This window comes from Poecilia reticulata, linkage group LG1, assembly GCF_000633615.1.
Source record: "Poecilia reticulata strain Guanapo linkage group LG1, Guppy_female_1.0+MT, whole genome shotgun sequence".
In the NCBI taxonomy this organism is placed as follows: Eukaryota; Metazoa; Chordata; class Actinopteri; order Cyprinodontiformes; family Poeciliidae; genus Poecilia; species Poecilia reticulata.
Genome location: NC_024331.1, coordinates 2,540,530 through 2,553,131, shown reverse-complemented (window position 1 = coordinate 2,553,131; position 12,602 = coordinate 2,540,530). Strand labels below are relative to the sequence as shown.

At 40.2% G+C, this 12,602-nt stretch overlaps 2 protein-coding genes across 8 annotated transcripts in view; one reads left to right on the top strand and one right to left on the bottom strand.

Annotated features, from left to right (window-relative positions):
* The window catches only part of pcm1 (pericentriolar material 1), a 29,320-nt gene extending 22,658 nt beyond the window's left edge, over positions 1-6,662 (top strand). For 5 of the 7 annotated variants that reach the window (XM_017305188.1, XM_017305192.1, XM_008403780.2 and 2 more), the window contains 13 exons: positions 233-359; positions 768-923; positions 1,042-1,139; positions 2,001-2,135; positions 2,224-2,430; positions 2,526-2,585; positions 2,880-3,027; positions 3,551-3,711; positions 3,800-3,860; positions 4,413-4,612; positions 4,699-4,791; positions 4,869-4,980; positions 5,934-6,662. In XM_017305188.1, coding sequence (XP_017160677.1) covers positions 233-359; positions 768-923; positions 1,042-1,139; positions 2,001-2,135; positions 2,224-2,430; positions 2,526-2,585; positions 2,880-3,027; positions 3,551-3,711; positions 3,800-3,860; positions 4,413-4,612; positions 4,699-4,791; positions 4,869-4,980; positions 5,934-5,959 — 1,584 coding nt within the window. In that variant the 3' untranslated portion in view covers positions 5,960-6,662. The remainder of the gene's footprint in view (positions 1-232; positions 360-767; positions 924-1,041; positions 1,140-2,000; positions 2,136-2,223; positions 2,431-2,525; positions 2,586-2,879; positions 3,028-3,550; positions 3,712-3,799; positions 3,861-4,412; positions 4,613-4,698; positions 4,792-4,868; positions 4,981-5,933) is intronic. The other 2 variants (XM_017305190.1, XM_017305194.1) reach the window with 2 other exon arrangements.
* A 43-nt stretch (positions 6,663-6,705) lies between these two features.
* Positions 6,706-12,184, bottom strand: asah1b (N-acylsphingosine amidohydrolase (acid ceramidase) 1b). The gene is made up of 14 exons (XM_008403912.2): positions 11,996-12,184; positions 11,872-11,918; positions 10,923-11,013; positions 10,756-10,842; positions 10,589-10,667; positions 10,437-10,511; positions 10,290-10,335; positions 9,489-9,633; positions 9,353-9,407; positions 9,184-9,265; positions 8,561-8,692; positions 8,177-8,300; positions 8,009-8,065; positions 6,706-7,173 (listed from the first exon to the last, which is right to left on the bottom strand). The coding sequence occupies exons 1-14, from the start codon at positions 12,167-12,169 to the stop codon at positions 7,084-7,086; spliced, it is 1,284 nt and encodes a 427-aa protein (XP_008402134.1). The 5' UTR covers positions 12,170-12,184; the 3' UTR covers positions 6,706-7,083.
* Positions 12,185-12,602: the final 418 nt, after the last annotated feature.

Genomic DNA, 12,602 nt, shown 5'->3' with positions numbered 1-12,602 from the left:
AAACGTTCTTCACAGAAATCATAAACCAAAACGTCAACAATGCTCGTGTCTCATTTGCCACAGTGGACAGGTTGACCAGCCCTCCTGTGTCTGCAGCATCTGTATTCCGCTCTACCACAACCTGCAATGACTCTGCACATTAACAACCCTGTTGGGTTAGGAGTACAGGCGTTTAAAAAGTGAACGTGTGTGTTTAACGTGAACCCTAACAAAGACCACCTTGTTGTTTCAGGAAGTGTTGGAGAAGAACTTGAGGCAAGAGCAGGACCTAAAGAGGAGAGAAGATGCAGAATCTGTTGATAACGACAGCAACATGTCAACCTCCTCCAACCTGGAACCTTTTGCTAGTGATGACCTGGGTATGCATACACACGTTTCTATGCTGCTTCGTTTTCTTTTTAAACCTCAGGTTGAGGTTTACGGTTCACCCTTCTCTCCCTTCCCCTTTGTGTACTGACTAAGTGCTTTGCTTATAACTTGGAACTTTAACGAAGGATCTGGTACTTTTTTTTTTAACAGGGCTTCTCAAGTTTCATCTTTAACCAACCAGTATACACATTAGGATTAATGCTGCAGAGTAAATTGGCTACCTTTCATTAGCCGACCTCATTGTAATCAATTCAGAGTGAGGCTGGGAAACTTCCTGTTCTGTAAAGCTGGTTGCATTAATATTCATTCCGTTCCTCTTCCTTCACCTCATTGATTGTTGAACCCTTCACGTTCTTTCTGTTTCTCTCCTCGCCCTCCTCTCTGTGCCTCTCTGACAGGCAACACGGTGATTCATTTAGACAAAGCTCTGGTGAGGATTAGGGAGTATGAGCGCATGAAGCTTAAAGCTGAGTTTAACCCTCGCAGCACCAGCAGCAGGTCTGACGCGACAAATGCTAGAGGTGCTTCCGCTAACATCGCTGAACCAGTGGAAGGTATACGATCCCATGACAAAGCTTTGAGCTCAGCACGTCCAGAAAACCTGGAGCTGTGGTTGTCTCTTTTCATCGTGCTGTCGAAGCGTCCGCGCTAAGTGATGCTGTCTGTGTGCAGAAAGTGCAGCCAACGGTGTGCACTGCCCTCAGATCGACACCCAGCAGCTGGACCGGCAGATTAAAGCCATCATGACTGAAGTCATTCCCTTCCTCAAGGTACAGTAACAAAAAACATAACCAATATAAGTCAATGGAATCAATGGCATGTTTCCAGAAACTGGGGAGACATTATTCTGCTGTGCCAAAGAATTTGCTTGGATATGGACATACAAAACAAATTTACAGCCATTATACCTTATCAAAAAAAAAATCAATTTGAATACTCTATAAAGTGTTATATTGGGAACTTACAAACCCGTTATTTTTTTAAATCAAATGTACTGAAATTCTGGGACCTTGTAACATTTAAAACTGTACAATTCATGTACAGTTTAGAGTAAGAAACTCATCTTCCACACAGTATACAAAAAATGAGAAGGAATTTTCTTTTTTTAAACTACGCATTAGACTTTTTGTTTTTCAGTGTGTGGAGTAGATTTATGGAATGGATTGGAATGATGAGTTAAAAAACGTATAAATATAAACCAGCTTAAAAATTTTTTTAAAAAGGAGCTTATTGGGAAATATGTTGTATAAGATGACTGTTTCAAAGACCAAACATGCTATTGATGATATAAAAATATATAAGTAATTGTACAGTTAAGGATGAGAATGTGAGATTTAAGTGTCATGTAATGTGGAAATAATTTTAAGGTTATCTTGATTTTGGAGACTTAAATGTTTATAAGTTGATGAGTATGAAAGCAGCAGGAAATCATAAGATGTTGTACCATCAACCTCCTCTTCGAACAGAAAATGTAAAATTGCATGTCAACTAGGAATGATCATTTGATGTATTTATATATATTTTTTCTTTGTTTTACTTTTTTTTGTTCTAAATAAATAAATCGATAGATTTCAAAGTTTCCTGGAATTTTGACTGATCAATTTTCTTGATTTTTAAAAAACAATTTGAAGGAGAACATGAACGAAGTGTGTTCCCGTCAGCTGCTGACGTCTGTGCGCCGCATGGTGTTGACTCTCACCCAGCAAAACGACGAGAGCAAGGAGTTTGTTCGCTTCTTCCACAAGCAGCTGGGAGGAATCCTGCAGGTAGGACCAGCTTCCTGCTCCCTGCCATGCAGACCCAACACGTCAAGGCAACATTACTGAAAAACCTTCTCCTTTTTGTGTCGTTCAGGAATCTCTGTGTAAATTTGAGGGCCGTATGCTGAGGGACTGCGGGGAGGACCTGCTGGTGGAGATCTCAGAGATCCTCTTTAATGAGCTGGCCTTCTTCAAGCTGATGCAGGATCTGGACAGCAGCAACGCCACCGCCAACCTGGGAGCTAAATATAAAACTAAGAAAAAGTCTCCACAACTCTGTAAAATAAATCAGAACCTGGAGGTTATTTACTGTCAATTACATTTTACATCCCACTTTTCTATGATGTGAAATCCTGTTGGACTAATTAAAGTCTTGTGTTAATTGCGGTTGATTAGGAGAACTCGGAAGCAGATGCTGCTAAGCCTGTTTCTCCAGCATTTACTGATGAGGACAAGGTGAGTTATTGGAATAATCCAGATCTTTTTAGCCTTTAAGCAGGATTGTTGTGTTCTACATACTTTTTCTAGAGTTTATCAAATAAAAAAAAATGTAATCAAAGTTCAAGCTATTAAGCTAAAAAATGTAATCAAAGTTCAAGCTATTAAGCTTGCAGCCTGCATTTAATTAGTGGTTGGAAATGTTGTTCCTTCTAAATGTTTTGATGCATTTGTACTGAAAGGGGAAAGCAGCTGTTCTCAGAATTTGACCTGTTTGATTTAGAAAAAACTGCCCAATGTTTCTCACTTTAGGATCAAGATGAGACAGAAAAGCAAGAATCTGGCGTCATGCAGGAGGATTACCTGCAGACTGAGGGGAGGAGCAGCAGGAGCAGCCATGGGTCAGAAGGTGATGATGGTGATGATGAAGGACATGAGGAAGCAGCTCTTCTGTCAATCAGTAAGTGAAACATAAAAAAAACAAGCTGCAGGAATTCTCAGATAATATTTCTAATATTGTTTTCAATACTGATGCAGTAATCTGATAGTAATATTTGTATCAGTCCTGATATTGGAAAAAAATCTCAATCAGGTGTTGATGAAATTGCACCTGATCTATAAGGGCAGATCTATTCAGTCTAGTTCTATGCATTGTGCATGAGCGATATAATGCTTTATTATTTGTTTTATATTAGATTTAGAATTTTTAATTGCACTTTCTGAACCATTTGAAATAAGTTTGTAGCGGTTTATTTTTACGTTTAACCAACATGGTCAACCTGTTGTTTTTGTCAGTTTCAGTTTGACTGTTCTGCTTCTTATTCAACTGACTGTCTTTACATGTTTGACCCAGCTTGTGAAGCTGTTGGTGTGTTTAGTACATTTTATTTCATTCAGTACATTTATGTCTTCGTGTTTAAAAAAATAAATGCTTTAAGTCAATCCGACTTTGATCTGAGTTGATGTGATTTTCTTGTCTTTAGGTCTGTCTAAAGCAGAGACTCAGGCTCTGACCAACTACGGCAGCGGAGAGGATGAAAACGACGAGGAGGAGGTGGAGGAGTTTGAAGCTGGACCTGTAGACGTCCAAACATCTCTGCAGGTTTCAGCTGATGGACAGGTGGAGCAGGAAGTCGGTGTGGCGGTGAGCCTTGATGAGAATGTGTTTCTGTAGCGCCAAGCAGCTGCTCTGTTCGCTGAGATTTTAACTTTGTGTTTGTGCTTCGTTCCAGCTCACAACCAGCAACGAACCTGAGGAGAAAATCTCTGAACAGAGCTGTTCAGAAACGAACGGTGAACCCAGTGAAACTTCAGTTACTTTTTTTTTTTTTTACTTTTTATGTGAATAAAAAAGGATGTTTATCTTTTTATTCATTTCTAGTTGACACACAACATAAAACCTCTTTACAAACATAGAAAGGAAATTAAGCATAAATGGTTAAAAAAGCAGTTAATTGATTTTTCTGAAAGGCCTACGTATGATACACTGCCCTCTGTTGATTGGATTAATCAGTTATGTTTGTACTGGTTTTGTACAAATATAGTTCTTACATTCTGTTATGTTATTCTGCTGCATTCCTTAATTTGCTCATACATTATTTCGGTGCTTTAAAAATTAAAAACTGGATAAATCATCAAACCAGTCACATAAATTCCATGCTCAAAAATTATGAGGAGAAAACAAACGGTTTGTTCAGTAGGACAGTAACATTGCTTCTATTAGTGGATGATCTGGAGGGATCCCAGAGCTTTTCAAGCTCTTCCCCTCTGTTCTGAATGAAGACGCGACCTGATGAGTCTTCCCATCTCAGGTTTTAATGGTGCACATCTCCTCCTGTCCTGCAGAGGTCAGTAATCCAGCCGAGACCTTGGACTTCTCAGCTGAAGAGCGCACTCTGGTGGAGCTCCAGAGCCCAGAGGAGCAGCAGGAAGCTGGGGCTGATGCTGCTGCAGAGGGGGCTGCTGAACCCTCCCATGACGTTCCCAAGGAGACGACCAGCAGCAGTAGCCCCAGCTCAGACTCGCCCGTCCTTGTTAGCGGCGACGTGAGTTTGTTTGTTGTCACTCTGCTCGACACGAGTCTTTCATGTTAAATCCTTTTATTAATGCTGCTCAGCTTTCCGTCATGCAGGAGATCGGATCTGGAAACACGAGTCAAAAGTCGGACGAGGAAGACTTCGTCAAGGTGGACGACGTTCCCCTGCAGCTTACGGTGATGTGTGAGGTGTGTGGAAGGAACTTTGTAGTCCATGACTAAAAGCAACCAGCGGACAGGGTGTCATGTGTGCCGTGTGCCAACAGGAGGAGCTGCAGAAGAGGATTGTGGAGGAGCAGCAGAACAACAACCTGTCCGTGGAGATCCTGAATGGGAACGCCGGGCTGGTGGGGAACGCTCAGGCTCTGAAGGAACCAGGTAGGAAGGACCGAGAGCTGCGTCTCTGTTCCAAATGTACGCAAAACTTTGTTCATATTCCGCTAATGTAAAAAAATACACTATTTCACAATTATGGTGTTTCCATGAAATAAGAAATGCAATTAAAGCCACACATGAATACGTTTGTTAATGTGAAAAACAATGTTATGTCACGATCCTCCTGCTACTTCCCGTCATCATCTTCTTCATGACTTGTGCCAGTGGCAACATCCGGTTGTTGATCATGTGACTTGTGTGATGCAAAAATGTGTTCCATTGCAATTTTTCAAAATAAACCAATTTTGATACGGCTGAAAAACCACCTCATCCTAGTGCCAAAACTTTATCAGAAAACAAAAATGTTTTTTCAAAATTGGTGTTTCCATTTAACAGATTTATCTTCAAAATATGAAAACGTGTAGTTATATGGTCAGTGGAAATGCAGCTACTGTCTGTCCTCAGATTAAAGCGTCTGTAAGCACCACCTGTACATCACTAGCTGCGTTTCTATTGGCCATATAATTGCGCAGTTCGACATTTTGAAAATGGATTTCCTCAATGGAAACACAGCAATTATAATAAACTTGTTTTATGATTAAAAGATTGGCGCAAGGATGAGGTGATTTTTTTTTTTTATTATTTTTTTTTTTTGGCCGTATCAAAATTTATTTTGCAAAACTGAAAAATGTAAACATTTTTTGCATCACACGACCCAGATTATCAACAACCAGGTGTTTCCACTGTCGCAAACCAGAAAGGAAGACAGGAAGTGTTTGGATGCTCATGATGCAGCATAATTTTTAATGACTTATCATGTGAACAGGCTTATTCACATGTGATTTTGATTTAGTCTTTTATTTAATGAAGGCACCGCCATTACAAATTTGTGTTTTTTCGACAATTGTGTTTTGCTCACATTTGTAATGGAAACTCGACTACTGTTGTTTTTCCAGACACCACTGATGCCCACAGCGTGTAAAGACGACTCCAGATGTGTCACTCTGCTGATTTACTGAGAATCCTCCCCTCTGTTTGCTTCTCCAATCCGCTCGTTTGGATGAGAAAAGTTCTACGTTAGCTGTGAATCTTTAAGGAAGCTCAACACTATAAGTTCATTTTATTCCTTAATGTTTGTTGTAATTTACTGCTTTGTTTGGATTCATCTCCTGCTGCTGATCACATCCAGATGGTTCTTTGGTTCTGGGATTAGTTTGACATGTTTTATTAATATTTTTATCTCTTCTTGCCTGGCCCTGCTGTAGCTCTTTTCATCGTATTTATAATCATAACCATCTCTTGATGGTTCAACCAGCTGCTGTTGCAACAAATAGTCTGTGTAAAAACTACACCCTCTTTAAATTCTAGGGTTTTATTATTTGGAGGGTTTTTTTTCCTGGCAGTGTATTTAATTTTTGGCCACATGTTCCATGTTAACATCTTTTTTGGTTTTCCACTTGTTAGATTCAGATAGTTTTAGTATCTATAGAGATTATTAAAGTTCTGAAACTGAGTGTACTTTATTTTAATGACTGTATGTACATATATATATGTGTGTGTGTGTGTAATGGGATAAATAGAGCAAATCTGTTAGTTGAAGTTTTTCTGCTCAAAATGATTCCTCTGTCTCCTCCTCAGAACTGTAACATGTTTCTGCTTTTCTTATAATAAACCAAATGACTGGAGCTGCTGAGCTGATTATTCAGAAGGAAATCAGTCACACCCATGTTTGGTATATTAGATCTTATTTCAAACATTGTGAAAATTCTGTTATAAAACAGCAGAAAATCGGGGAATTTAATTTACAAAAAAAAAAAAAAAGGTCATCATGAGGTACGTCTGTCAGTACGAGCTTAAAACAAACATTTCTTAGGAAGGCAGAATTTTTATAGTAAGACGAAGAAAGTTCAAGAAAAGCAAACAGATCTGCAAGTTTAGTTTCCCTCATAAGAACTGGAATATTGTCCTCCAAGCTTCACAAAATCCAGACGTCTGTGGGATTTCAGTGTTACGATGAACGGTTCAGGTCAACAGTTGCTGTGCGATCATTTAAAGCTTTTGTGTTTTGTGCCAGGAAGAGAATGCAGCAGATCCCCAAGCTGAGGATCACCAGGGCATGCAGGGGTTAGGACAGTCCCGGATGAATGACTCCAGCTTGCCTTCAGACACTTGCATCAGTGTTGTGTAGGTGGTCAGCTAAGAAAAAAAAAATTGAGAGCTTACTTTAACATGAAAAAATATATTTTGTAGATACAATGCACATTTAAGAAAAACAGATTTTAAAGTGGCAGTATTAAGTGTTATCCAGAAACATAGTGCCATTTTATAGCACAAGTAACTTGACCTCAGTTGTTATAAAAATGCTATGAATACAACTTAAAAGAAATTTGACTTTGCAATTTGAAATTGGGGCTCTTCTCTTTAAAAAGTCCTATTTCTTAAACGCCACCTTCAGGGAGTCATCACAACATCTATCCCTTTAACATTTTTACCAGTGTTGCACCAGGTGTTTGCCAATTGATGCTGGCTAGTCTGAAGGAGCTGAGTGTAGGAGTCCCAGGGAAGGCTGCTCTGTGAGGCAGAAGCTTATACTCGAGTACAACTTTTCATCTCTAGATATTGTTTCTTATTTATGTTTGCGTCTCAACACCATTATTTTGTGTACTGACGTGCAAAGATATGGAGTGCTTTTTTGACGTCCCCTAATTTGTATATTGTGTATTCATTGTGATGAAGAGTTTAAAATGTTCAATCTGCTACTTCATTGGGACAGAGTTGGGTTTAATCCCATTCTGAGCATTCAGCATGCCGAGCTGAGTGAATCTTCATCAGCACAAAGTACCTGCATGGTGTAGACATTAGCTGAGGTTATCTTGTCACTGTTGTGACATTTGTGAAGTGATGATGCTTTTTATGTTTTTAAAAAAGGTGTTTTAGCTGATGTTTAAGAATAGAAAGCAGATACTTTATAATTTCAATGTAGCAGCGTATTATCACGCAGTATGCTGTACAATGGGAAATGATATATTACCTTGTTTAACATTGGTTTGGTTGAGAGAACATCATACAGGGTTTTCACGGAGATGTTCTAAAACAAAAGAGATGATCAGTTATGGGTGTCATAACTCTACAATAAAACAGGAAGTTCAGTCAGACTTGTGACCCAAAAGGCAGTAACTTAGACCACTTCAGCGCTTACTGCCTGTGTTGTCTTGTTCATGCACTTCATGGCAGGAGTCCGGCGGTCGTCCAGGAAGAAGGGCTCCTTCCAGTGGTCATAGTTGGTCTCCAAAACGTACCAACGGTCCAGTTTCACGTCGATGCTGAAACAAAAAGGACCAGTAAGGACGTCAGTCAGGTGATCTGAAACCAGAGGAGTCATGAGTTCCTAGTTGAGCAATGCTTTCACAAGACGGACGTGTAAAAAAAACTTGAAGTTGACTTCTTTCCCCATCACGTTGCTTTTTCATGATGATTGAGCAAAAAGCTCCAACACCCGATACATGCACCTAAAGAATGGATTTTCAGAAGGAAATTGAAGGAAATGCAGTGCGAATGAAGCGGCCCGAGTCTCAGAACTCACTCCAGGACGTCGATGCTGAGCTCCCTGGACCTGGTGATGATGCAGCCTTCTCCGGGTTGGTTTCCTCCCAGGATGAAGTACGCTGGAGCCAGCATCTTGGTCAGAGCCAGCTGGTTCTTGGCTTCCTTGTAGCTGATGGGAACAAAAAGAAAAGTCACTGTTGGCATCCACTTAAATACACTAGTGGCTTCACAAGCTTGGTCAAATATGTGAAAACAACATCATTGTTCTGTTCAGTCAATTCAAATAGGAGAAAAACAGGAAATGGAAAATAATAAACTGACAAAAACAATAGGTTGACTACCTTGGTCAAACAGGTAAAAAATAAACTAACAAAAACAAATATTTTTTCAAAATGCTCTGAAAGTGCAATTAGGATTCTAAATATGCTAAATCAATAATAAAGCATGACGTTGGTCAGAGCACAAAGCATAGAATTGATCTGCTTTTATGGATCGCACACATTGTTACCAATCTTTTTTTGCCCCCCCAATATCGGTACGGATGCAGATATTTATATCATATAACTCTACAATAAAACAGGAAGTTCAGTCAGACTTGTGACCCAAAAGGCAATTGAAATTGAACTTTGTAACATCCTTCAGATATTAAAATAAAAGAACCTGGTTGCGTTCTCCAGGACCGATCGAGTGAGAAAGCTCATCCACATCCCATCTCTTTGTCCCATGATCCACTCCAGGATCCCTGCATGGAAACACATCATCATAAACCGCCAGTCATAAAAACTCACCACGTTTCCATGCATGGTGTGAAATTCTGTCTGAAACTCACCGATGTATCCTCCGTCCAGGCTGAAGCGCTCGTTCATAGTCAGCGTGAAGACGTGCTGAAAACGACAGAAAAAAAACATTACAAATTTTTGCTTCCACAGAACTTGGGGAAGACGTTCAATCTTAAAAAGTCTTACCGGCTTGATGCCGGTGAGCATGCCGACGTAGCCGGCGAAGTTTGTGGACTTGAAGACGGTTTTGTTGTTCTTCCTGAAGTCCAGGTTGACCACCAGAGGCTTCAGCTTCTCACTGATGATCCATGACTTGTTCTTCACATCCCAGCTGCAAACAGCTGCAGGTTAACATGCAACCCACAGTAATTCTGCCTCAACCCTTTTTTTACGTTTTGTCATGTTGCAGCTTTTTACTGGGACTTTTGGTGAAGAACCAATGCAAAGCGCTACACAATTGTGAAACGGAAGGAAAATTTATATACGTCTTTACGGCAAAGAAGTTTTTTTCCTTCCACCTCACATTTATTCCCTTCTTTGTGTTGGACTGATCACAAAGAATCAGAATAAAACACAGAAATTTTAGGGTAACACTTTATTTGACAGGGTGTGCATAAGACTGTCATGAACATGAATGTCTATGACTGTTGTCATGAAATGTCATCCAGTAAATAATGTCATGCAAAGTTGTTTAAAAGTGCCAACTTTGTATGATTTTGTAAATAATGACACTTTACGACAAAGTTGGCACTTGTAATGGACTTTCAATGCAACTTTTAGAGCAACTTTGCATAAAAAAGTGACACTTCATGACAGCAGTCATAAGCATTCATAAAGACTCCTTCATGTTCATGACAGGTCTTATGTTTATGACATTGTCATGTCAGCCTTATTCACACCTCCTCAAATAAAGTGTTACCATTTTGGGTTTATGTGACAAACAGTTGTGCATTTTTGCAAGGCACATGTAATCCTTGATGTCCTTACCCTAAAAATAATCCAAAATCTAAATTCCTGCCATGGATGAGGTTTCCTGTTAAAAAAAGAAAAAATAAGCACAATTCCAAAGAATTTTAGCCCATGTTCAGATTTTCATTGAAGTTCCCTGGCTGTTTGTTTCTCTTTGGTACTCACCTTTCTGATCTTGTGCAACAACAGACGTGCAAACGGTGAACACCTCATAAAAGATGTTAAACAGAACAACTTCTCCTACGACACAGAGACAGGAAGGTCAGCTGGGAGTTTTCTTTTACCAACTGAAGAATCGACGATTCCCCTTTATCTACCGAGAGGAACCCCAGAGGCGTCAGCGATTCCCTTGATCTCCTCGCCAAACGGGCTTGGGAGAGTGTCCGCCATCAGAGGCTGGAAAATATTAGAAAAAGCAGAAGGTGTAAACGGTGACCTTTCACCTCTCTGAAAATAAGTCGCTCTGTGACAGAGGACAACTGACCAGCATGATGTCAACCAGCTCTATCAGCCTTCCACTGGGAACAAACGCGTTGGCCAAGTCCCTGATGGCTTGGATCATCCCAGCCAGCTGAAAACAAGCACATCCTGAGTGACTTTCACGTCAAGAGTCACAACTCGTGTTCCCCGCGGCCGGTGTTGTCCTCTTACTTCAGTTTTTTTGTCAGTGATCAAAGCCGTCCATCTCTTGCTGGGCGGCAGGTCGAGGTCGATGGTGTACCAGCTGACCGGACCTCTGAACCTGGACAGAAAGAAAACATGAAGTAGGTTAAAAAGTCAAAATACATAAAAAAAAAGAAAGAAATAAATTAATTTACAACTAAAACAAGTATGCTGCGGAATAATCTTCTGACCTCATGTTGGGAACATTTGTGTCATGAAGTTAGCAGTATACTAGTAACCAAGGACAAACCACTCAGGAAATATCTCTGGTACAAAGGGCCGTCTACGTTTATCATTACCATTGGTAAACGTGTAAAATTAGCCAAAATACTTTTTGTATTGTAATTAACCAAGTTCACTGTAAAAGTTGATGCATTTTTGCTCCTCGTTGGTGGTTGAGAGATGAACACCGGGAAACACGTTGATTTCATGAAACATACGTTTAATTATTACTCTGTTAAACAGGACAAGTTCAGGCAAGCAGCTTTTCCTGGAGCAATTTTCAGGCTTAAGAAGACGCACACACCTACATTATGTCACTGACATATTCTCTTGTTTTTCTTACTTAGAAGAGTGACTAAGACGTTAAATTCTAACTGGATTTTATCACTAACTTTATAGCTTTATTCCGTTTAAACCCGGATATGTGTACTGAATTAGGCTCAGTAACTTCAGAGAGCTGCATGTAAATGAGCACCAGAGGAGGCTGCCATGTGTTTTTCATCTTTTAACAACAAAAACATCACGCCGTGTTGTTTCTAAAATAAAGCATCAACCCCCACAAAATACTATGTAACAACAGATAGCCTCTACGAATGTCAAAAATTCCGCGTTAAGCTGCAAGTGAAGACAGCGGTGACATTTCCAGGAGCCAGCGAAGGCAGCAGGGCTCAGTTATTGAACACACAAATGACTCAACAGTGTTTGGTAAACTTACGTCGGACCGTTCGGAGGGTACATGCCTGTCCGGCAGTCCTCTGTGTACTGAGAGGAAATGACACCATTAGAACAGGTAACAGCACAGCTCCATGTTAGCAGTGGCCGAGCAGGACGGAACTCACCGGTGGGACGAACTGAGCCGCCGAGATGGCGAGAAAAGAGGCCAGAAGAAGAAGAACCCCGCGAGCCATTCTTACCAGCCTGGCTGAACGCGGACCCTCCGTCTGTTTGGGTTTTAGTGACGCTTTAAGTTTGCGGAAGTTGCTGTGTCCCCTCGTGACTTTGGACTGAGCCATTTTCAAGTAGGGTAACAGACACACGTAATAAATAAGTTAAATATCTCGTGTTGTCCTAGAATTAAATTGTTTTCGAACAAAAATTATGTCCTTTTCTTGTAAAAAAAAAAATAAAATAAAGCAAAAACAACAAAAAACAAACAAAAAATGAAATAAAAACAAGTTCAAGCTTCAACCCCTCCCCGCATAGTTTTAAGTCAGTTGTCTGTCCCATATGGAAATGAAAGTAAACCACAGAGCCACTCGTGTTGTAGATAACATTCAGTTCTGCATGTGACTCCTGCTTGTTCTGTTGAAATAGTGACCAAACGTGTTTGTTAACCACAGATTTGCTCCACCGAGTCTCTTTACTTTGGTTTTGTATCAGATAAGAGAGACGTACAGGCAGGGGTGAAAGTAGTTTTAAATTCTTGGGGGTACCATGAGAATTATA

Bases quoted from the DNA above. Each gene is read 5' to 3' on its own strand.
- asah1b (XM_008403912.2), bottom strand. From the start codon at position 12,169: ATGGCTCAGTCCAAAGTCACGAGGGGACACAGCAACTTCCGCAAACTT. The intron at 10,668-10,755 runs GTCAGTTGTCCT...AATATTTTCCAG, and splicing joins AGCTGGTTGACATCATGCTG to CCTCTGATGGCGGACACTCT. The intron at 8,066-8,176 runs GTAAGCGCTGAA...CTTTTGTTTTAG, and splicing joins TGAACAAGACAACACAGGCA to AACATCTCCGTGAAAACCCT.